This window comes from Plectropomus leopardus, chromosome 17, assembly GCF_026936395.1.
Source record: "Plectropomus leopardus strain MGB_pleo_1.0 chromosome 17, ASM2693639v1, whole genome shotgun sequence".
NCBI classification, from domain to species: Eukaryota; Metazoa; Chordata; class Actinopteri; order Perciformes; family Serranidae; genus Plectropomus; species Plectropomus leopardus.
This window is the reverse complement of record NC_142192.1, coordinates 31,970,454-31,995,269: the sequence shown is the minus strand read 5'-3', so window position 1 is coordinate 31,995,269 and position 24,816 is coordinate 31,970,454. Positions and strand designations below refer to the sequence as shown.

The 24,816-nt window shown below is 37.5% G+C and overlaps 1 protein-coding gene across 3 annotated transcripts in view; it reads right to left on the bottom strand.

The window, feature by feature from the left end:
- Window positions 1-339: 339 nt before the first annotated feature.
- Window positions 340-24,816, bottom strand: part of tnxbb (tenascin XBb) — a 79,386-nt gene continuing 54,909 nt past the window's right edge. For 2 of the 3 annotated variants that reach the window (XM_088090173.1, XM_088090174.1), the window contains 14 exons: window positions 21,620-21,773; window positions 18,548-18,817; window positions 13,361-17,218; window positions 10,163-10,285; window positions 8,960-9,103; window positions 7,839-7,958; window positions 6,219-6,371; window positions 5,966-6,096; window positions 5,292-5,424; window positions 5,040-5,191; window positions 4,149-4,245; window positions 3,057-3,212; window positions 2,228-2,391; window positions 340-1,196 (listed from right to left, as the gene is read on the bottom strand). In XM_088090173.1, coding sequence (XP_087946299.1) covers window positions 1,110-1,196; window positions 2,228-2,391; window positions 3,057-3,212; window positions 4,149-4,245; window positions 5,040-5,191; window positions 5,292-5,424; window positions 5,966-6,096; window positions 6,219-6,371; window positions 7,839-7,958; window positions 8,960-9,103; window positions 10,163-10,285; window positions 13,361-17,218; window positions 18,548-18,817; window positions 21,620-21,773 — 5,742 coding nt within the window. In that variant the 3' untranslated portion in view covers window positions 340-1,109. Of the gene's footprint in view, window positions 1,197-2,227; window positions 2,392-3,056; window positions 3,213-4,148; window positions 4,246-5,039; window positions 5,192-5,291; window positions 5,425-5,965; window positions 6,097-6,218; window positions 6,372-7,838; window positions 7,959-8,959; window positions 9,104-10,157; window positions 10,286-11,629; window positions 11,684-13,360; window positions 17,219-18,547; window positions 18,818-21,619; window positions 21,774-24,816 lie in introns of those variants that run through there. The other variant, XM_088090175.1, reaches the window with a different exon arrangement.

Here is a 24,816-nt window from a genome sequence, read left to right as displayed (position 1 = left end):
ATTTCCTTTTTTAAAAATGATAATTTCAAGCTGTTTGTAAATGTTGAGCGTCAGTTTTCAAACTGCGCTTGCATGAAGTGTTGGAGCTGCAGTTTACTGACACAATGGAAAATGAAAAAATAAATGATTAAAAATAAAGAACAATGTCAATATGGCTTATTTTGTTTTTGTTTCCTTGTTTATTTGATTTTTCCTTTCAGGCAAATAATGAGAAAACACACATCTTTTTCCAATATTTGGTTTATACAGAAAAACCAATGAAATGCTTACTCATTTTTTTGTTTTTTTGGAATTGAATAATTGAATGAATGAAGATGAAATCAAACTAATTTGCTCCTGTTTCAAACAGTTAAAATAACAAACCAGATCATTTATTTGGTTTTATATCAGGCAGATCCATCAGAAAAAACAAAGACATGTATTTGGAGAACCTGCTGCAGGTGTTTTGAAAAAAAAAGTCCAACAGCATGAAGTCAAACATACATCAAGCTCAAAACAATCATTTATTTCCTGAATAAAACATTTCTGGAGGCACTTGTGCTTAACCAGCACCAAAAGACATTATAACGATCCTGTATTTTTAACTGCATGTGTAACTCTTTGGGCAGCTAGCTGATATCTGATATTTATTTACATAAAAAAAAGAAAGAAGAAAGAGAAGTGGCAGTTTTGGTCCATCAAACCTGAAGACAAAAAGGGTTAAAGTGCTGCAAACATCAGCTACATGTACACCTGTAGGAGTGATCCTGCTTTATATGTGAAGCTTCAAAATATCGGCATAAGAAAAGCAAGGAGTGATGGGGAGGAAATACTGTGTGATATTGTAATTTGGGTGAACTGGCCCTTTAAATATAGAGAAAGTGGGAGCAGCCCTGCTTTAAAAAGAAGATAAAAACTGTACAATCTACAGTAACATACTGATAACTGACCTCTATACACATGAAAAAATATGACTTTTCCTCCTCTGACGTGAGAGCCAGGCTCTGTGGTAAAATGTGTTTGTGTGTGTGTGTGTGTGTGTTTGCACATGTATGTACACACGGCTGCCCATCATGCATCGTGTGTTTAGTAGTTCATTATCGTGCGTCTTCTCCTCCTCCTCCTCCTCCTCATCCTCTGAAGGCTGCTGGTCTCATCTTCATCTCAGTGAACGGGATGGAAAACTCTTTTCCTTTCCAGCTGGTCCAGATCACACCCTGAAACACACACACACACACACACACACACACACACACACACACACACACACACACGGTCATCATCACTAATGCGGTTTTGAACCCCATACTTCAGCTTTTATTTACAAATAATTCTCCTAAAAAGACGCTGAAACTGATCATTAGTGAAAGATAAATCAGTAAAAACAGATCCATCTTTATTTATACATAGAAATAAAACATTGTCTTTAAAATGTAAAGTTTTATAACAAATGGTTTTAAATTATGTCTTATTTATCACATAAATACGGGATAATGCAAGTTAAAAATATGTATTTATTTTACTTTATTGAGCTTGTTTCAGTATATTATGTCTTAAATTGTCCTCATGGGAAACTCATTTTGCTCACAAAATACACAGATTAAACAGACAGATATAAACTAATCCACCCACAGGGATTATTATTGGAGTGTTTGAGATTACACAGTTATCCACGTCACTATTTTTATATAATGCAACAACTGTGAAAAACAGAAATTCAACACACCAAAGTTTGATAGACTGAATGCAAAACGTGGATTAACCCTTTGAAAGCTGAGCAAATTGGTTTGATTGTTTTAAAAAAACATGGAAAGAAGGCAATTAGCAATTTAAGGAAAAATTAGTAAAAATTAGTAAAAATCTGCAAAAAACAACCCGAAAAAGATCAGAACCCCCCCCCCCAACAAAAACCCAGAAAAAAGTAAAAACAAACTAACCAGGAAAAGACCTAAAAAGGTGCTTAATAATAATAATAATAATAATAATAATAATGATAATAATAATAATAATAATAATAATAATTCTGTAACATAATTTGAAATGTGTAATTATAATAATAGTTTTCTGAACTTTTTTTCCTTTTCCTTTTATAATTTTTTTTCCTCTAAATCTACTAAATTAAGTTTCCACAATTTTTTTTTTCCAAGTTGCTCATTGAATTTTTAACCATGTTTTCAAGAAGAAATCAAACCAATTTGTTTCGGGTTCAGAGGTTTAAAAGGCGCCTCTGTCTGTGTGTTGGGGTTACCTGGTGGTTGACGCTGACGCCGTAGAGGCCGTTGAGGTTCGCCTCGTGGCAGTTCTTGTACCACCAGCCTCCTCGGTACGACATGGCGCAGCGGGTGATGAAGGACCCCAGGTCCCGGTCTTTGGTGGAGAAGATCCGCTGGTTGTGATAAGTGAGCGAGTCACCTGAGACCACGAAGAGGAGACGAGACACGAGGAGAAAAATATTATGTATTAAAATTTTTACTTTTAATGACTAAATTTTAAACCAATGTATTTACAAATATCAAACATTCATTAAGTTTCAGAATTTTAACACTTTAAATCCGAGGTTTTTGTCATGATGCCATCATGTTTTTAGATAAAAAAACACCACACACACAAAATATAAAAAATATTTTTGACATACGTAGACTTCTCACACTGAAAATGTCCTTAAAGTATTAAAAGTATAAAAAATTTCCCCTGTGACTATTATCCTATTAATCAGTACATCGTTAGTAATGTGTAATATTACACACACTCGTACTGCTCTGCACTTAAAATATGCTTTTTCAAAATCAAGCTGTAAAAATATTTTTAAAAATATTCTTTTCTACTTTCATAGTTATTTTTTAACCAACATCAGTCCTTACCATAATTATAAAATATGTTCTTAATTTTCAGAAATTTAACCCTTTAAATGCCAGGTTTTTGTTATGATGCCACCATGTAATTAGATGCAAAAAAAGGAATTTTTTTCAGTATACTACATAATAAATATATTATTATTTTTTGATAATCACAGCCTGAGATATGTTAATGATTTGCACATTTTAATTAACACCTTTAAATTCCTCATTTCCTCTCACCTGCAGTGCCACTGTATCCGCCCACAGTCAGTTTGTAGTTCCTCTTCGCCACCTCGAACGTTGAGTATTTGGCGTACACGGCATCATCTTTGTCGCGCAGGTCGACACGCAAAATCATCCTTGTCATTGTAGTCAGGTTGTGGAGGCTCTCAAGGCCTGAAGAGATAAATCAGTTTAGTCTAAGATACTCATGAACAACCTTAATGTGTAAAATTGAACAAAGCGGTTTAATCTTGACTGACTTTTTAAGGTCTTTGAAATAATAATAAAACAAAAACCACCAAAAAATACAATAAATTAAAAGAGGTCATTGTTAAGTCCAAGTGGATGTTTGTGCCAAATTGGAGGGAATTCTCTCAAGCTTTTTTGAGAAACTGTGTTCATGATATGAGACACATGGTCATGGTGACCTTGACCTTTGACCACCAAATTATAATGACTTCAGTGTTGAGTCCAAGTGGATGTTTGTGCCAGATTTAAAGAAACTCCCTCTCGATATATTTCCGAGATATTGTGTTAAGGAGAATGTGACAGACAGGGTCACAGTGACCTTGGCCTTTGACCACCAAATTACAATCAGTTCATCCGTGTCTAAGAATGAACATTTGTGCCAAATTTGTTCTTTAGGTAACATGTCGACAAGAATGAGACAGATTCAAGGTCATGGTGACCTTAATCGTAGACGACCAAAATACATGAAGTTTATCACTGAGTCCAAGTGGAGGTTTGTGCTAAATTTGAAAAAATTCTCTCAAAGTGTTCTTGATATATCCCATTAATGAGAATGATATAGAGGCAAGGTCACAGTCACCTATGACCACATTAAAATCGAATCAGTTCATCGTTGAGTCCAAGTGGACGTTTGTGCCAAATTAGATCTCTCTCCGACGAGGAGACATAATAACATTGCAGATTTTTTCCAATTTTTCTGCAACTATTAACTTCAAAAACTCCCTTATTTTTTTAAACGGAGTAACCGTGCTGCCCCCGCGACCCGACCCCGGATAAGCGGAAGAAAATGGATGGATGGATGGAGTAACCGTGCTGGAAACACCGCAGTGACTGCGGGATATCATGAAGTATCTCTCTCACCGAGCCAAAACTCTCCGCTCGGACTCCCAAATCCTTTCGTGTAGTCCCTCCACCCTCTGAAGAAATTCTCAGAGCCGTCCTTCCTCCTCTGGAAGACCTGCAGACAGGAGACACACACACACACCTGCTTCCTCACGGGAATAAAAATCATTTAACCGAGAGAATATGCTGAAACCACGTTTCAACAACGCTGTGGCTACGACGGAGGATTAGGGCCACGTTAACGACGCTCCTTGGCAACCATTGTCCCTAGTTGCTATCTGCGCTCTCACCTGTTTTGTAGTTTGCTGGCAATATATTTATATCCATAATATAATATCCCTTTTCTTGTAAAAATATTACTTAATTTTCTTATAAAATTACAACTTTTTAAAAGTAAAAATTATGATTTTTATTCGTATAAAACTATGACTTTATTCTCGTAATATAAAAGTTTTTTTTCTGATAATATTTATTCTCAAAGTCTCTAAAAGATAGTTTTCCCCTCAATCTGGCCCTGGCTAGGTGTGGGCAAAAACACGCCAAAAACAAAATAAACCAAAAAAAAAAAAAATTGGTCATGGTTGAGAAAAAATCATGTTGTGGTTTAAACTGTGCAGTTTTGGTGGCACAATCACAACATAAAATGTGTGTATATACTTAGATGTTTTATAAAGTCTTTGTAAATTTTGTGTAAAAATCAGAATATGTGAAGTAACTAAAGCTCGGAGATAGATGTACTGGAGTAAAAAGTACAATATTTCCTTCTGAGATGTGTACAAATATAAAGTGCTATGAAAATGAAAGCCTCAAATAGAGTACAAATACGTCAAATATGTACTAGAGTAAATGTACTTAGTTACATTCCACCACTGTAATAAAGACGCCTGTCTGTCAGTGATGTCAGCGTACCGTCCAGCCTCCTCCGTCCGTCTCCATGTCGCAGTAAACCATCATCGGCGTCCCGAGTTTCCCCTGAGGGAAGATCTCCACCTCGCCCGACGTCCGGATGCCGTTCAGCAGCTCCTGAGAGCAATCTGTGGGGAAGGGGAACCTCAGCGTGCCTGAGGAAGAGGAGGAGGAGGAGGAGACTCCATCAGTCAGTCAGTCACTGTGATGATGATGATGATGATGATGATGATGATGATGATGTAACCTAGTTACCGGTGGTGAAGTCAGTGGAGATGGCGGCAGTGTATCGGCCTCCTCCCTCCGCCTGCAGCTGCACCGCGTACTTCGCTCCGGGGTGAAGTCTGATCAGGTTGTACTCTGTCACAGAGCCGTCCACAATCACTTCCTGTGAGGACGAAGACGCACCAAGACATGAGACGGTCCATGGTTGTCTTAATTTAACCATTTAAGACAGATTTACATAAAAACACCATGAATTTATTTTGCAAATTTAAAAGTGAAACAAACAACTGGAATAAACCATCTAATAATAATAACAATAACAATAACAATAACAATAACAATAACAATAACAATAACAATAACAACAATAATAATAATAATAATAATAATAAATAATAATAACACTACTACTACTAATAATAATCTTAATTCATATAGCGCTTTTATAGACTTTAACAGACTAAAAAATAAAATTTGTCAGAGCACAAAATTTTCTTATCAAACACCATACATCCATATATGGATCTATCTATCTATCTATCTATCTATCTATCTATCTATCTATCTATCTATCTATCTATCTATCTATCTATCTATAAAAGAAACAAACAGAACAGAAAAACTTGATTTACTAAACCAGATTTTCCAGTTTTTAAGGGTGGGTAAAATTATAAAAAAATAAATGAATAAATAAATCCTCTCACCTTCATTTCTTGACCCTCGGTCTGATAGGTCAGTCTGTAGCTACCTGCTGGATTTGAGGGTGGTTTCCATGACAACTGGGCGGTGCGAGGGCTCACGTTGTTGGCCTGGAGATCACGTGGACCTTCACTCCCTGAGAGGAAGAGTAGAGTCATTCTAGTTATCTCTAGTGCTTCGAGGCAAGAGTTCAAGTGTGTGTGTGTGTGTGTGTGTGTGTGTGTGTGTGTGTGTGTGTGTGTGTGTGTGTGTGCTGACCCCCGGTGGTGGTGGTGAAGCTGGTGGAGGCTGCCGGGCTCTCGGTGCTGCCCAGCTGGCTGGTGATGGTGACGGTGTAGGTGGTGGATCCCTCCAGACCGCTCAGCTGCTGCTCGGCTGCGTTTCCAGAAACTGTGACCCTCAACTCTGAATCTGAACACGCACCGTGATCAATATGATCAATACGATTACTATCACTGTTATTAATTAGTGTCATTAGTCTGCAGTTTAACATGGTACTGAGCTCTGCTTCAATCAGCTGTTTTCTACAACCCAGAATCCAAAAATCGACATACCATACTATTACGATTTTTTAATGAAAATTTACATCATACTATATTGTGACATTTTTCGAAGGATTTTCATTTGGCGTACTATACTGAGACTTTTTTTCAAGATTTTTTTCACGTGATTTACAATGACTTTTCATGACATTTTTCGACATACTATAATACTGATATTTGTTTTTAAAGAAAATTTTATGGCATACTATATTATTTTTCAAAAGATTTTCATATGGCATAATAAACTATGACTTTGTGATGAAATCTATTGACATACTACACAATTACCTTTTTCAATAAAAAATTTCTACATATTTCACTATGACGTTTTTTAAGTGAATTTTTTGACAAAGCATACTCTGACTCATTCAGTGAATTTTTTTGACAATCTTTACTATGATTTGTTTTATTAATACTTTAGAGATACTATGACCTATACTATGACCTTTTTCCATAACATTTTTTGATATACAAAACTATGACTTTTTTAATGAAAACTTTAGGGCATTTTATGGTATGACATTTTTTTAAAGGATTTTCCGACAGAATACTGTACTTTGACTTTTTGCTGAATTTTTTTAGACATACTATACTATACTATACTATACTATACTATACTATACTATACTATACTATACTATACTATACTATACTATTTTCCCCTAAAAAATCTTGACATACTATGATTTTTTTTCATGAAAATAAATTGTGAACATACTATACTTTGCCTTTTTTCATTAAAAGTTTATGGAACATTATATTATAACATTTATTGAAGGATTTTCATATGACATACTGTACTATGATACCATTTTTGACAAACTATACTATGACTTATTTCATAAATGTTTTTGACATATTATATTGTGACTTTTAATGAAATTTTTTGACATACTATGATTTTTTTTTTAAATGAGTACCTCTGAGATACTATAGTGTTTTTTTTTTCCGTTAAGTCTTTTAACATACTACACAATAACCTTTTTGATGAAAATATTTTGGCATACTACATTCTGACATTTTTTGAAGGATTATCCTACAGCATACTGTACTTTTTTAAAATTTTCTAGCCACTATACTATTAATTTTTTACCACGAAAATTCTTGACATACTTCAATTTTTTTCATTACATTTTCTAAATACTATACTATGATTTTTTTTCCATCAAAATTTCATGATGTACTATATCATGACATTTTTAGAAGAAGTTTCATATGGCATATTATACTATGACTATATTATGACTTACTATCAACTTTTTTTCATGGAAATTTGCAAATGCAATAATTTGCACATTCTTTTTCCTGGAAAAAATTTGAAAACATCATCACCGACCTGTCCCGGCGCCATATACGATGGCGTATTTATCGACGGTTGCCAACGCTGGTCGCCACAACAACAAGGCCTGGCTGTCTGTGACGTTCACGGCCCGCAGGTCTGTCGGAGAGTCAGGCACTGAGGGAGACATAAAGATACTGACATTTAGTATTATTTTACTTTATTTGCACTGAAAATGGTCAAAAAACTGAACATGCAAAGAAAAACAGCATTTTGGAAGAATAACTAAACAACCGTAGAACAGTGTTGGAATGTAAAGAGGCCAAAAAAACCCCAAAAAAACCAGCAAGAGAGCAGAGAGATGATTTCACACTGTGAGAACGATTATGTTGGGCTTGTCAACAGTTACACCCTCAGAGTTTTGAAATAACGCAGAGCAGGATGAGACTCCTCCGAGAATAAACGCAGCTGATTGTTTCCAGACTCAACACCTGCTGAAGACTTTAGCAGAGATTTCCTAAAATACTCGAAACTCCAGAAAACAAGCAGGTTTGATTTCTAACATGCTGAAAATTTAAACTGTATATATTTACTGACATTGTACTGTAATATAATTTTAATTGATTTTTAATGCATTGGAAATTTAAGCTTCTTATATTTATTAAAAATGTGTACATAACAAAAAAAAAACACCTCATAATTTGTGTTTTATTTATTTTATTATGTATAATATTTATTTCACAAAGAGGGGGTTTCACAATCAGCAGGTGTTTACATGGGTTTACTGTATATTTATTATTAGTTTTTTCCTTGTTTATCTTCCTCCTTTTTTCTGTAAATAATAATGTAAAATTGTAGATATTTGATTTTGGGTATGCATATATATCTAATTAATAAGAGCATAGGTTCAAATTAATAAATTAAAATTTAATGATTTATAGAGAAAAGGTGGGATTAAATAAATCTCACTTCTTCTCACTCCTTTTAGATTATGTAAAGTCATCATGAGTTTGACCTTTTTTTTAATGTCTTTATTGTCTGTAAATATTACTTTTTTTCCGTCTGCTTGTTTGTAAAATAATTTCTCTATTTTCTTTTTACATGTTAGAAATAAATCAGATTCATTCATTTAGCGCAGCTCAGTTACGTTACAGCAAAGTGAAAGTTGCCATTCTTACGTGTCATGACAAAGTCTTTGAGTGGATCGCTCTCGTCCAGTCCCAGGATGGAGATGACGCTGACCTCGTAGGAAGATCCGGGCGTGAGCTTCGAGAGGCCGACGCTGGAGTCGTCCGAGTCCACGGACACTGACACCGGCTCACCTGCAGAGAAAACCACCAAAATATATTTGCAATTATTTGCAATATTCACAATAAACTGACAAATCTAAATTAAATTACATTGTGGGTAAACGTGAGCACACTCGGCTCGGTTTTGGCTCTAGAGGATCCAGTGTGAGCTGCTTGTGGTTCATATAAAGCCAGGGGGCCAAAATTGGGCCCCTGTGCTAAAACCACCTCTTGTCAGTGTAGTCTGACATCGAGGTGAGCTGAATTTAAGCTGTTGGCATTTTGGCTGCATGTTGAAGACCAACTAACAAAGGGTTTTTAAAGGTAAAATATGCAGGATTTTCCTAAAAAATAAAGAAAAATGTAGCACTGGTGCTATTTCTGTTGTTGCTGTTTTTTCTGTTATGGCGGTAAGAGGAGAAAACATGAAAAATGGAAAAAATGGGAAATGAGAGAAGGCTCAGGTGCTCTGAGATTTGAATGTCTTTCATTGTTCTGCCAATAAAAAAATGAAAATAAAGTAATTTGTCTCAATCTGTCAATCCTAGTGTGTAGTGGCTGCAGACTGACTGGGTTTTATCTCATTATTTTCTATGTTCAGGATGTTATTAGGAACACCGTGCAGGTGATGTCAAGACTATATATAAAAAAAAATAAAAAAAAATCAAATAAAAAATCTGTTCCTTCCAAAAATTGTGTTGTCATTTGTATTTGCTAAAAATGAATTGAAGCACGAACTACAAAAACAATTTAAAATAGATAAATTAATTAAAAAAAAACAAAAAACCTGATGTCTTTCAAAACATGAGAGGAAGGTAATAGGCCACTTAACAAGAAATGGCCCCAACATGAGCAAGAAATTTCACAAAAAAAAAAGAATGAAAAACGAATATAGTTTCCAGAGATTTTTCTCTTTAATGATAATTTTCTACAAATTCTCCCCCCTTTTAAAAAATAAATTTATTTAATTAAATTCTTTTAAGTAATTTTGCTTACCATCTTTTACTGTTTTCCTGATACAGAAAACATAGGGACACTTTTTATATGCCATTATCAAATTATTTTAAATAAAACGTGGACGTCAGCTCTCACCCTCCTCAGCGTGGGTGTAGGTGACCTTGAATCCGCTGACTGGAGTCTTTGGTTTGGTCCACGACACCGTCAGAGAGTTGTCTGTCACCTCGGTGAAGACGATGTCGGTTGGAGGCTCCGGGCCTGAACGGTACGAAGAACACCATGAGAGAGGTGGATGAAAGGAGAGAAAAACGAAGAAATATAGAGGAAGAAGTAAAAGTACAGAGGAAACATGAGGAAGAAACAGGAGTAATAAAACAAAATGCAGGTGAAATAAAAGAAAAGAGCAGTCAGAGAAGTCGTAAAGTAAATAAAAGAGTAATTTGGGACAGACAGTGCAGCAGATTTCATGAAAAGATGACAAAAATGGCCACTAAAAAGAGTGAAAACAGTGTGTGTACATTGTTTATTCATCCACACGTTTGCTATTAGTGCTCCGGTGAGTTTGTGTGTATATATGTACAGTGCAAACATATATACAGTATACAAATCATATACATAAGACATAGACATACAGTCATTAATCGTAACAATCAAGTGCAGATGATGGATCCTGGACAGCAGCGAAGGAAAGAAAGATGATTTTTTAATAGTTAGCTGGTCGCTCAAACCTGAAAATAAAAGCGTGGCAGGAGTGAAGGAGGAATAAAGTTTCACAGGATGAATGAAAACAAATACATTCAGATATTAACCCTTTGACAGAATTTTTCTTGTGCTTCTTTCAAACAATTTTCATAAGTATTTAAACCTTTGGCCCAGAGCAAAGTGGTGCAATTTCTTTTAAAAAACACGGGAAAGAGGCAATGAGTGGCTTGGATTTATTTTATTTTCAATTTATTTCATTTCAATTTATTTAGGGTTGGTTAAAAAAGCTAGGATTTTCAAAAATATTTTTATATATTATATTATATTTTTATATAATGATATTTTATTTACTTATTATTTATTTGTATTTAATTTTAAGCACTTTTTCAAGACTCATTTGTCTTTTTAATTTTACATTCTTTTTTCTCTTTTTCTTTCTTTTTTTATCACTAATTTCCAGATATTTCTCTTCTTCTTTTACTAATTTCATGCTATTTTTGGGGTCATTTTTCCTTTTATTGCTCACTGCCTTCTTCCCATGTTTTTAAAAGAAATACGCCACATTGTTTGGGGGTCTTAAAGGGTTAATCCAACATTTAAAGTGTTGGAAAATTATTATTTTCAACCTCACCATGGTGTGAATGATTTTCCAGATAGAAATTACACACTTTAAAAATAGGCATAACTCAAAGTTGTGCTGGGTGTCACTGAAAGTTTGCATGCATCCTGTCAATGTTACCCGAAACATTTTTTTTTTGTAACCCAGACCCATCAAATGATAAAATATCCACTTGATATGTTTTTGTCTTTCATTTGTTTTTCTTGTAAACTCATGGGGTTAAAACGTGGATGTGAGAGGTGAAGACAGACCAAACGTACAGAGACCAGCTGTGGTCTTACCCTGGTTTGGGTGAGAGGTGAAGGGGTGTCAGTGAAGCTGGCTGTTAGCTTACCCTGAATGAGAGAAAACCAGAGCAGCAGTGAATGAATTGTGCTGTTATGTTGTTACTGTTGAACTCTCATTTGATGTCAACTCAGTAAAAATAAATAAATATGGATATTGTTCTTCATTTGCTGCCACACTGCAGTCCTGGAAATAAAGTTTTAATGTGGCTTGTAGCTGTTTGTGCTTTCACTGTCTGTTATAGCCAAATTATTAAAACCACTGACAGATGACGGGAGTGACATTAGGCGGGTTTCCATTACAGATTTACGCAAAACTTAAGCGATATCTTTGAAATATTGATAAAACACAATTGTGAGATGATTGCGTGATATTCTGCGTTTTCTTTTCTTGCAATAACATTCATAAAAAAAACATCAGCAGCTTCATTTCTATTGCAGCCACCACACTAGCCGTCATTATTTCCAATCCAGGCATAGGCGTGTTATGGAGCAATGATGGAAAAGCGAGCCCCTTATACGTGGGAGCGGCCACGTATGGGTGATTTCTGGGAGCTGATAGTCCACGATTTCACAGAGGAATTGTGGATTGAAAACTTCCGGATGATCCGATAACTTTCTCAGAGTTATGTGATGCAATAACAGCTCTTGTAGCTCCTGCTGCATCATGAGGGAGCCAGTTCCTACTGACAAACACATAACCATAGCATCATGTGACCTAAAAAAGCCAAAAAAGCGTTTCCACTGCAGTTTTACAAAATATGGCTTTTTTTAATTGCCTGAAATACCACCTCATGCGAGTGTAACTTATTTTATTATTTTGCGATAAATGGGATTTTTTTCTAAATTAATGTCTTTCCATTACTTTATATTTTCATTTTCACTTTGCGCAATTTAAGTGTTAAGGTAAGTATGCACCATGTTTCTTCTCCCAAATCAAACCAAAACAGTTTTTCATTAGTTACAACTTTACGTTGTGTGTAACATCAGTTGTGTCTGCACATTTTCTTACGTTGGTTGGCTAAACTGCACAGTTTGCAAGCTATTGCAGCCAAAATGCTAAAGAAAGCTGATGCTGACATTAACCTGCAGCTACAAGCCACAACAAGCTAGCCAGCGCACAACTTAGCTAGCTAAAACTGTGACAAACTGTCAATGCACATCTGAGGATTGACATCAAATAACTGAGTCTATGTTTAAGGTTGAGAGAATGTTGATTATTAAAATGTATGAATGCCAAATCACAAATATGTCACACATTCATGAAAGCGTCAAATGGGTACACAAACACAGGATTAACACAAAACACAACCACATCAGAGACATCAAAACTCACTGAAAACTGACAAAACAGGTTACGCCGTCACCAAAACAGTGATTAAATAAGAAACACATGGAGTGAAACTGTAAATCGAGAGCTTACAGTTTTTAAGAGCACCGCAGCGCTTAAGCTCTTGAAATGAACATGGAGGAAGCATTTAGTGGGTGAGCACACATTTTCAGTCAAACTACACACGAGTGACAATTAGTTAGCGAATGACGTTTTGCTGAAATCAGCACAAGATGTGTGGCGAAGGAAAGATTTAAGATTTGTGTGCGAACAGTTTTTTTACTCGAGGGTGAAAAGAGCAAGTTGTCTGCAGAGGACGTGACAACATTGACAGCAATGTTGTAGCATTGTGCAGCAGTGATTAAAGTTGTTTTACGCACTGTCACAATGGCTTGTACCTGTGCTGATGACAAGCTTGTGCAGTCTGGACAGAAGGCCGGGACCCTTCCCGAGCAACGTCACCGTGTATTCCTTCAGAGGGGGCAGATTCTCAAACTGGAAGGAGCGAGCTGAACCAGGGAGAACTTTTTTGAAGGTTTTGTGACTTCCTGTGACAGGTTTTGCCTTTGGGCCGCTTTGGATCCTTGGATCTGGTATAGAGGCACTTTCAGGCACTTTATTTTCATCTTCACTTCTTCCGTTTTCTGATTTCGTAGCTGGTCGGTGGTCCGCTTCTTCCTCTCTATTTCCACCCTCTTTCTTAGGATCCTCTTGTTTTTCTTCTGGATCGTTCTTGCTTTCCTTCTGCTTTGGCTTTTCATTTTTCCCAACATCTTGGCTTGTCACAACAAAGTTTTTGTACTTGTCTTCCGGTGAGTCCCATATGAGCGTAAATCCATCTGAGGTCCGGTTTGTGACTCCAACATAGTCCAGAGGTTCCCTTGTGACTCCCGAAGACGAAACATCTGATCCGACTTGATCCTTGCGTTTCGCTTGTTCTGGTTTCCTGTCAAACAACCGTTTTGCAGTATTGTTTGTTTTTGTTTCTGGTCTTCTTTGGCTCCCGCTGGTGTAGTGTCTAATCTGGGTGTGATGTGGTGACGTTGGTGGTTGTCTCTTTGGAAGTGTGACTGGTTTTGGGGCTCCATGTCCTGAATCAGAGGAAGTTTGATCGATAGTCTGTCTATCTTGACTTGTAGTGTCAGCATCTTTGCCAGCGTTGACTCTTTCTTTATGGGTGTCAGAGTTTGACTCTGGGGTGCTTTTTTCTTCTTCCTCAGATTTAATAGTTTGGTCTAGAGCATTAACCTCCACCTCTAAGTCTTTAATCTGTGGTCTCACGGTAGTGTCATAGCCATCTATCTGGGAACTTGTAATTACTTTTGCAGTGTCTTGTTCTCCTGATTGTTTAATTTGGACTCCTTGAGTAGGCATGGGAGCAGCCTGCTCTCCTAACTGGTTATCTTGGACTTTGGGCGCACGATCTTTATCTAATTGGCTAATCCGACTTCCGACTGGAATGCCGCTGCCTCCATTCAGGTTTCTGGTTGGAAAAGGCTTGCGCATGGGACCTCTATTTGGAAACTGAGGTGGTCTTAGGTTTGGACGGGTTTTGTTTTGAAAACGTCCACCATACTGTTGCGGGCGACGGAAATAACCAACTTTGGTGTTTGGGCTATGGGGGGAAGGCACTCCACTTCCTCTGACAGTCTGATTAACCTCAGTGCTTGTTAAGGACATACTTGTCCCAACTCTGTCTTCATTCCCTGCAACTATTGGCCCTGCACCTTCAGCTGGATATGCTTCTCTGGAAGCAGAAGTGGCTGGCAATTCGGTGGAAGATAACGCCTCTTTTCTCATTTCTGATGCAGGTTTTAAGGGTCGAGAGCGGGGAGGCAGCAGCCTCATATAGGGACGTGTCCGGTTCTGAAGAGCACCAAAGACTGGACGACGCAAGTATCCTCCCTTTGGAGGAATACGGCGAACTGGTGCTCGTCCTCTTTCTGTTGGCATCTTTTTCTGGTTTTCTTCATCTTCAGAGAGTGCACGTATAGTTGTGTCATCTTTGTCACCACTTGCATCCCTCACTGGAGGAATTCGACGAACTGGGATTTGTCCTCTTTCTGTTGGCATCTTTTTCTGGTTTTCTTCATCTTCAGAAGGTGTGGTTGCCCCATCTGTGTCTCCACTTGGATCTGTCACTGGAGAAATGTGCTGAACTGGGATTTGTCCTCTTTCTGTTGGCATCTTGTTTTGGTTTTCTTCATCTTCAGGGGGTGCAGGTGTAGTCGCCCCATCTTTGTCTCCGCTTGCATCCCTCACTTGAGGAATATGGCCAACTGGGATTTGTTGTCTTTCTGTTGGCTTCTTTTTCTGGTTTTTGTCATCTTCAGAGGGTGCAGGCGCAGTTGCCCCATCTCTGTCTCCACTTGTATCCCTCACTGGCGTAACTTTGTCAGTTAAGGAAGATTCCTCTTTAGCTGATGAAGATGGTGGAGACGATAATTCACTTGTGGATGTATGTCTGGTCTCTGTCTCTCCTCCTCGGGTGAGGTTCGCACGAGGAGTCAAATGGTGCGGATCTCTAAAATTTTGACGGGTTTTGTTCTGAACCAACCCAAAGTTTGGGCGTGGGCGACGTATGTATCCATGTTTTACAGGTGTTCGGCGGAAAAGAGGTTGACCACCTCTTCCTGAGGGTGGTAGTTTTCTGTCTTCAGGTGACGTAACGTCAGTCGTACGTCTGCTGTTATCAACGTCTAATTCATTACTTCCAACTGATTTATCAGAGCTGGAAAGGGGCGACGATGAAGGGAAAGAAATAACATTTTTTAGTGATGATGGTGCTGCAGTTGATGATGATAAAGGTGGTGCTACAGAGGACGGAGACGACGGCAATAATGACGATGGTGCAGCCGATGACTCTGATGATGATAATGGTGCTGCTGTTGATGCCGGTGAAGGTGGTGCTGAAGACGGAGATAACGGAGACGATGATGACTGTGCTGCTGATGACTGTGGTGATGATGAGGGTGGCTTTCTTTCTTCAGGTGATGTAACGTATCCTTGTTTTGCAGGTGTTTGGCGTAAAAGAGGTGCGCCGCCTCTTCCTGAGGGTGGTAGTTCTCCGTCTTCAGGTGACGTAACGTCAGTTGCAGTTCTGCTGTTATCAACATCTAATTTATTACTTCCAACTGAATCTGATTCATCTGAGCCTGAGAGGGGTGTTGATGAATGTGATGATGTTTGCGAAGTAGATGACTGCGATGGCGATGATGAATACGATAATGGCCTGGACGAGGACGGCGGCAACGGCTTCAGTCCCCTAAAAATCTGCCTCCTCACTGTTTCTGCATTAACAGAGAGGTCTGACGGGTTAGACAGGTGAACAGAAAATGTTGTGATGTTCCACCTGTCGAAAGTGTCCGTCACGAGTTTATGGAAAGGATCCGGTGTATAGTCAAGGTTTGCCTCCGCCGAAGAGGGTTTCGAATCATCCGTCTCAGAGGAGCCTTGATCTGAACCCGGCGTCTTTCCAACCAGCACTGTTCCATCCCCTCTGCACCCACCGCCTCTGCCCCGATGGGGTAATCTGATGTGTGTCACTTTAACTTTGTTCATACATTTCTTCTCTTGGCTTCCAACAGTCCCAGTTGGCTCTGGAGACACTGGAGCAGTGTCGTTTCCTTGGCTTGCCATGCCAACATCTGTTTGCTCTTTGGGGCCAACAGTTGGTTCTTCGGAGCTACTTTCTCTGTTTGTGTCTGAGTCACTCCCAGACATCTGAGCTGGATTTTTGTCATCCCTCCTCTTAGTGCTTGATGCATCCACATTTGGGTCTCTTACATTCAAAGCTTTCTTCCTATCTGCTATATTAGGGACACCTGGTTTTGTTTTTTTGGGTGCTATTGGTGTCTTCTTCTTCTGCCCCACTGGGAGCTTTTTCAAAGGGCCTGGGCCAACTTTTTTCCGTCCAGGCACAGGTCTGGTTGTGTTGAAATGGGAAGGGCCTGAGGAATTTGGCTTCTTGTACAATGTGGGCCTTTCAGGAACTTTGGGCCTGGTGCCATTTTTTGTGATCATTTTGCTGACCAGAGGCTTCGTTCTTGCAATCACAGAGGTTGTGACGTCTCTGTTAGGTCCATCGATGCCTCTGACTTTTACAGAGTCATCCTCGCTCCCATCCTCCCTCCTCCCTGGTTTTTCAAAGACTTGCACCTCAGGCGATGGGTCTCCGTCTCTGTCAACATCTCGTCCTGGTGCTGCTGTGACCTGCATGGTCAGAGCTGCCGTGGTAACACCCGGTAATGTCTTCCCTAAAGATGTGAAGGGAGTGAGCATTTGGATTTAATGTTAAGGTCATCATCATGTGCTGCTGCTGCTGTTAATAATCCAGAGGAGATCATGTCTAATAAAAGGAAGAAAAAGCAGTTTTAATACTCATTGTGATACTTTTCGGGAAACCTCATTAACGACAGTTTATTAGTTATTATGCACGAGCAAAAAAAACAACAACTTTGTGCAGTGGGATCCATGTAGAACCGCTAAGGAGAAAATTAAAATATATTAATGTTAAGATTGGACAGAGAAAATTCAACATGCTGAGTCACCGCTGAGAGGAAAAATATAATGACTAAGTTCAGGAAAATGGAGCCGTTTAAGGAATATTTCCTTCTGAAACTCATTATTTTTGCTCCTGAAGGGCCGAGTTTCACCTTGCTTCATTAACTTTTACTGTGACATTTCTCCACATTGTAATGCGTTTTAAATTATGTGCTGTATTGAATAATGACGACACATTAAGTTTCACTTAGTACCTGAATACAATCTGGAGGAGAAATATTTGAGTTATTCAAAGACAGCAAGGTCAAAGTATCTGGAAATTCAGCTTGTTTTGGAGATTCCTAAAGTCTTTACGTCCCGCTTCACTCAAAAATGCTTTTCTTCTGTTTGAGTCGCCCAAAATGACAAGTTTCACATTTCTCTACTGGATTTCTGTGCATTTCCCTAAAATCTGAAATTCAAATGTACACAAAATGTTCCAATTATATTCCCGTTTACACGCACCTGTTCATAGTCTGAATATTGTGCCCTAACATGTCGTTCATCACGGACTCGTTGGACCATATCAAAACCCGAATGAATATCACCACATCCAACGTTTTTTTTATTGGAAAATGCTAAATTTGAAAAAGGCGTAATTTGGAATTTCTAAACACAATATCAAATTCAGCATTTAAACGTAGCCAATGCTAAATCCGTCTCCCAATACTTTATGACTTTCTGCACGTGGCTTTCAGCTACAAGCTTATTGGTTTCTTCTGAAGACCGTTAAAGAAGACCTCAAAATTAAATAGCTTCATTTTTACAAAAACTGGCTAAAACAGGAGGAAATGGTGCATCTGTTGTGGACCATTTAAGCGGTTGATTAATCCACATTTGGTGCTTTGGTGAGTAAAAGGTTTCAAGGATCAGGACTGTCTTATCCTTGGTAAAACTCTGTGAAAACAGCAGCCTGAAAAGAGAGTCTTGTAATCAGAGTTAAGTTTGGGACAAATACCGATTGCCATTTTGAACAACATGTGATGCTCTAAAGTAAGAATTAGTTGCCGTCAATATTTCAGAAAAACTTTGATCCTACTCACCTGGAGTAACCTGGGTGGTCGCTGGTTGGCTCCGACTGCTGCCTTTCTCCGCCACCAGTTCGATGTCATACAAATGCCCCGCCTCCAGCTGCTGGATGTGGGCAGAGTCTTGACCAGCTGGGACGGTCATCTCTTGACTCCTCCCTGCCCCATCGTTGGGGTAAACGGTCAAACGGTACCTGTCGATCTCACCCTGCGACTGCTCCCACTGGACAACTGCGGACGTGGAGGTCGTCTTGACGGCTCGGAAGTTGGTGGGACCGGAGATGACTGGAGACGAAGAGAGACAAAAAAACCCCCCACAATTTACACTTTCATCAGCCTCTAATCTGCCAGGACACATGTAGGTGTCAGTGCAGGGACACTGGTGGTTTCCAGCTTATAGCTTGTCGGCTAAATGTGTAAACAGGGTGCCGTGTGGCCCCCAGACCATTTTCTAATTCACAATAAAACAAAGTGATTTACACTGGGAATTTATTTTGTATTTTAGTATTAATAAAGTGCCAGAGTGCATAAAACAGCATCAAAATAGAGATTGTTTATAAAAAAGGTCACTGAAGGATCCACCACACCCTCGCTACGACCATACTGTCCCAAATGTCCTAAAATCCTAGAAATGTCCTAAAATCCTAAAGACATCCTTAAGTCCTTGAAATGTCCTAAAACCCGACGTGCTAAAAAATGTGCTTAAAATTCTACAAAAATCCCAATATCCGAGAAATGTCCTAAAATCTTAGAAACATGCTAAAATCCTAGAAACGTTCTAAAATCCTAGAAATGTCCTAAAATTCTACAAAAAAATCTAAAATCCTGTAAACATTTTGAAATCCAAGAAATGTCCTAAAATCTTAGAAACGTCCTTAAAATCCTTGAAACGTTCTAAAATCCGAGAAATGCCCTAAAATCCAGAGACGCCATAAACTTAATATCCAAAAAATCATCGAAATGTCCTAAAAACCTAAAAACGTCTTAAAATTCTACAAAAATTCTAAAATCCTGTAAAAATCTGGAATTTCAAGAAATGCCCTAAAATTGAGAAAGTCCTAAAATCTTAGAAACGTCCTAAAATTCTTGAAATGTCCTAAAATCCTGTAAACATCCTAAAATCCAAGAAAAGTCCTCAAATCAGAAAATTATCCTAAAATCTTAGAAACATCTTAAAATCTTAGAAACATCTTAAAATCTTAGAAACATCCTAAAGTCCCAGAAATGTTGTAAAATCCTAGAAATGTCCTAAAATCCTCGTGATGTCCACTTTAAATTTATTCTGCAGAATCAGCACTTTCCCTCCTCTTCGCTCTCCTAAACTCGCAGCTCGGCTCCTTTAAATTTCGGTCCTCGTGTTCACGGCCTCGATGCTGCCACAGATGACATCGTTCACAGGAAGGGCAGCGGGAGCAAAATGTTTAAACTCTCTCTGCCAGTTTGGCGATTTGAGCCGCTCGCGTCGTCCAACATGTTGGTCAGAAGCTCCGTTTTCTAACCAGCAAACGACGCTTTTATTGGGACGTTTTACATTTGTGCGCATTACTGTCAACTGCAATAAACTCATGGTTTCAGCATGTGCCATATTTGATGAATGGGGCTTTTCAGCATGCAGATATGGACACCAAACTTCTTGTAATGAGGCTGAAGCATATATTTTATACTGCTTATCAATGTCAGTCTTTTAGAATACATTCAATTATCTCAGTTTTTCTCAAGAAATGAAGAAAAAAGAGCTTTTTAGAGCATGAAAAGACATGAAATAATAATTCAAAACCATTGCAGTAAAACTCAACATTACTACTATGAAAGTGAGACATTTTAAGATTAAATCAACTGCCCACAAGATTATAAATGTTATTAAAAACAGCAAGAAAACACTGATATCAGCAAACACTAAAAACATAAAAATTTACAATTTTTATCCAGGTGTTCAAAAATGATTTGGGGCTTTCTCCTTGTTTTGCCCAAGAAGACAAACACACACTCATGTGTGTCCATTCTCTTGTCTGAAATGTTGCCATTGAATGTTTCTGTGAATCACAGATGCTTGACATTTGAACATTATGTTGCAGATTCACTGAAACTTAATGTCTCAAAAACGCTTCGGTCCATGTGTTGTTTGGCTTCTGCACAAAAATTACTTGTTTATGGTGAGGCAAAAAAAATCATGTTTTTTCTTAAAATATCTGCTTTTCCTGGAACGATACAACAACAAAATGCTGTTTGTGGTACTATCCCAGCAGGAAACGCAGCAATGTTTCAGTAACTACGACTATGTATTGGTTTAATAAAAAAAAAATTCTGTGGCACTATCTCGGCTGGAGACGCAGCAAAAAAAAAAAAAAAAAAAAAAGAAAAGAAGAAAACGAAAAAACCCCAACAAAACAACCAGAGCAAACACTAAATGCAACTATGTCTTGGTTAAAATAAATAAATAAATAAATAAATTCTGTGGCTCTAAGCTGGAGATGCAGAAAAAAAGATTTCTGTGGCACTATCTCAGCCGGAGACGCAGCAAAATAAAAAAAACAATAATAAAAGAAAAGAAAAACAAACACTAAATGCAACTATGTCTTGGTTTAAAAAAAAAAAATTCTGTGGTACTCACCTGCAGACGCTGCAAAAAAAAAAAGAAGAAAAAAACAAAACCCCCACACTTTTTATGGCAATATCCGGTCACTAAATACAGTAATGTTTTTTAAGAAAAACATCTGCTTTTTGTTGCACTATCCCTGCAGAATCTGACACGTTGTTACAGTAAAAACAGCAGCTTTTCATGGCACTATGCTGACTGGAAACACAATATCTTGGCAAAAATAACATTTTTCTCAGTGAATACTTTTAATACACTAATCCTCCACTGATGACTCCCTAAAAAATCAACCATATAGTTGTTTGTTGGCAGGTGTTTCACCTAATTATTCTCCACCTCCAGATGTCAAAGTTGGCTTATACGTCACTTTAGAAGTGTTGATTGTGGTGACTGTGCTGCTAAAACATGTGGTTGACTCTGTATCTTACATTTGAAAAATAAAGTCAAACTCAACTGTTTTACTTTATGGATAAATAAAACAGGCAGCTCACCGGTCACAAAGTCGGTGGAGCTCTCGGCTCCTCTCCTGCCGTCTTTCTCTCCGGTGACGGTGGCGGTGTACTCCTGACCGGCTGCCAGGCCCGTCTGGGTGAAGCTGGTCAGGCCGCCCTCCACCTGCACGTCTATCTGCTGGTCACTCTCCTTCTGTTTGGGCACAATGACGAGAGCGAGCGATCAGAAAAACCTGCATCAATCACTTGAAAGTCCGCAAAATGCTCGTAACAGTGGCTTCCACTGATTGGTGGCTAAACTTTGTCCACCACAAACAAAATTAATTAAATGGCTATTTTCAAACACACTAAAGCAAATATATAAATACAAGTAGACATATGAAACAATAAGCAACAAGATATTGTCACAAATATGCTGTGATAAAATAAATAAATTAAAACAATCAGTTTCCAAAACAACAACAATCAAAATGAAATGAAATGAAATGAAATGAAATGAAATGAAATGAAATGAAATGAAATAAAATAAAATAAAAGTTACAGTGAAGTTAGCTGGTTCACCCAAAAGACCAAATAAATAAATTACTTAATACATTTAGTAATACTTTTTTTTCTCTCCAGTTTTTCTTCTAATTTTTAAAATTGTATTTGTTAATATCTTAATGATTTTCCTTGACTTTTTTTATTCTATTCTTTTTTTTTTAATAAAAAGAGATAGCCAATGTCTTCATGTACAAAATAAATGAATAAATAAATTAATTTAAAAAACACTTATTTTTTCTCAAAATTTTCTGCAGATCAGTCTTTAAAAATATAATATACTTTTTTTCAACAAAAATAATTCTGTTATGCACAGCATATTTGTAAAATTATTTTATAAACAGTAGTTAAAATAATTTGGCTCTGACCAGATAATTTTCAATAATAATAATAATAATAATAAGGTAAAATTTATATATGTATTATTATTATTTTTTTTTTTAGTAAGTTACACCACTAAAGCCCGAAGAGTTAGCCAAGAGGTAAAATCATTGTTTATGTATACAAAATTGTATTTACATTTCAAACTGCTGCTGATATAATCTCATATTTCTCTTTATGTGATCTATAATTGAATCTTTAGTCGTTCTGAGACTGAAAACACATCAGCACATTAAAAGGACCCAGTTTAAACAGTGAAACTGAGTTTTTCTGGTGCAGCACAGTAACGAAGCAGCAGAGGGCGAGTTTTCTCCTGTTTCTCACTGACGGCTGATAATTAACTCCATTCACAGTAATAACAATAAAAATCACAATGTTATCATCATTAAGGTGCGTGAAGAGTCGGATCAGACTGAGTGGAAACACTGTGTGTCCGCAGGGCGTCGTGCATGTGTGCGTGTGTGTGTGTGTGCGTGTGTGTGTGTGTGCGTGTGTGTGTGTAAAGACACTGGCTCTGTTGTGTTTTGACATTGTGGAGTTTCCAGAATCTGGGTGTACTGAAGCGGAACAGAAACAATCCCGAGGGAAAGTGTTCATGTTTTGTTTCTTGAGCTGCAATCACTGTTCTTTGTTTTATTTGTTTGTTTTTATTTGATTGAATGTTGACGTTAAAATATTCGGTGATTGCTGCAGCCAGAGGGGGAATCCAAAATCCCGATTTCTAAAAATAAAGACTTTGTTTTGATGTGGCGGGTCGCGGTTAACAGAAAAGAGGCTCCGCAGACTGAAGAACGACGTGAAGAGAAAAAGAAAAGGAGACTTCAAAGCACATAAAAAATAAATCACCAATTCAGCATCTGACCAAATGTTTTCCCTTCTGTTCCTGAGATACAACGACCAATCCCAGCCAGAAAAGTGTTTCTGGAGGACATTATGACGTCACAGTGAAGACGACATTTTGACTTTTTGGATATAAAATGTCATTACTTCATCATTTTAACCCATTATACATTTGTGTGACTTTAACGATAAAAATAAAGTGATTCACACTGAGAATTGTATCCAAGAAATGTACTAAAATCCTTCAAACATTCTAAAATCCTGGAAATATCCTGAAATCATTAAAAGGTCCTAAAATTCTGAAAAGTGGCCTAAAAACTTCAAAAAAATCCAAAGAAAATGCTCAAATTCTAAAAAGATGTCCTAAAATCCTAGACATGTCCCAAAATCAAGAAATGTCCTAAAATCCAGAGAAGTCCTAAAATCAAAAAAGTCTAAAAAGTGTCTTAAAACCTCAAAAATGTCCTACAATCAGAGAAATGTCCTACAATCCAGAAATGTCCAAAAATCATTCTAAAATCCTGGAAATGTCCTGAAATCCGAGAAACGTCCTAAAAGTCTAAAAAGTGTCTTAAAACCTCAAAAATGTCAGAGAAATGTCCTAAAATCCTAGAAACATCCTAAAATTCTAAAAGTATGTCCTAAAATCCTAGACATGTCTCAAAATCCAGAAATGTCTTAAAATCCAAAAAAGTCCTAAAATCCTTCAAACATTCTAAAATGCTGGAAATGTCCTGCAATCCTAGAAATGTCCTAAAAGTTTAAAAGGGGTCCTAAAAGTCTAAAAATGTTCTTCAATCAGAGAAATGTCCTAAAATCCTGCAAACATTCTAAAATCCTGGAAATGTCCTGAAATCCTAGAAATGTCCTAAATGTCTAAAAATGTCCTACAATCAGAGAAATGTCCTAAATTCCCAGAAACACTCTAAAATTCTAAAAAGATGTCCCAAAATCCAGAAATGTCCTAAAATCCAGAAAAGTCCTAAAATCCTTCAAACATTCTAAAATCCTGGAAATGTCCTGAAATCCTAGAAATGTCCTAAAAGTCTAAAAAGTGTCCTAAAATCCATAAATGTCCTAAAATCCTGGAAATGGCATAAAATCCTTGAAATGTCCTAAAATACTACAGAGTGTCCTAAAATCAGAGAAATGTCCTTAAATTCTTGTCTAAACATGGCCTTGAGGTAATTTTCTTGTACTTTTCTATGTTTTTACTTGCTGTTTTAATTCTTCTTCCCATGTTTTTTGAAAGAAATCAAGCCACTTTGCAAAGGTTTCAAAGGTTAAGAAAAGTGCTGGTTCCTGGGTTTAATGTTTTCTCCGCAGAGAAAAGCGTGTTTTTGTTTTTTCTGCAGTCTGGTTATGAAACAAAGTAATTCTTCTGATTATCTCTTTGTCATTACAGACTTTGTCGTGACTCCGTGTTCTTTCTCAGTTCTCATACTTCCAGTCAGTATCATTTCACGCTGCACAAA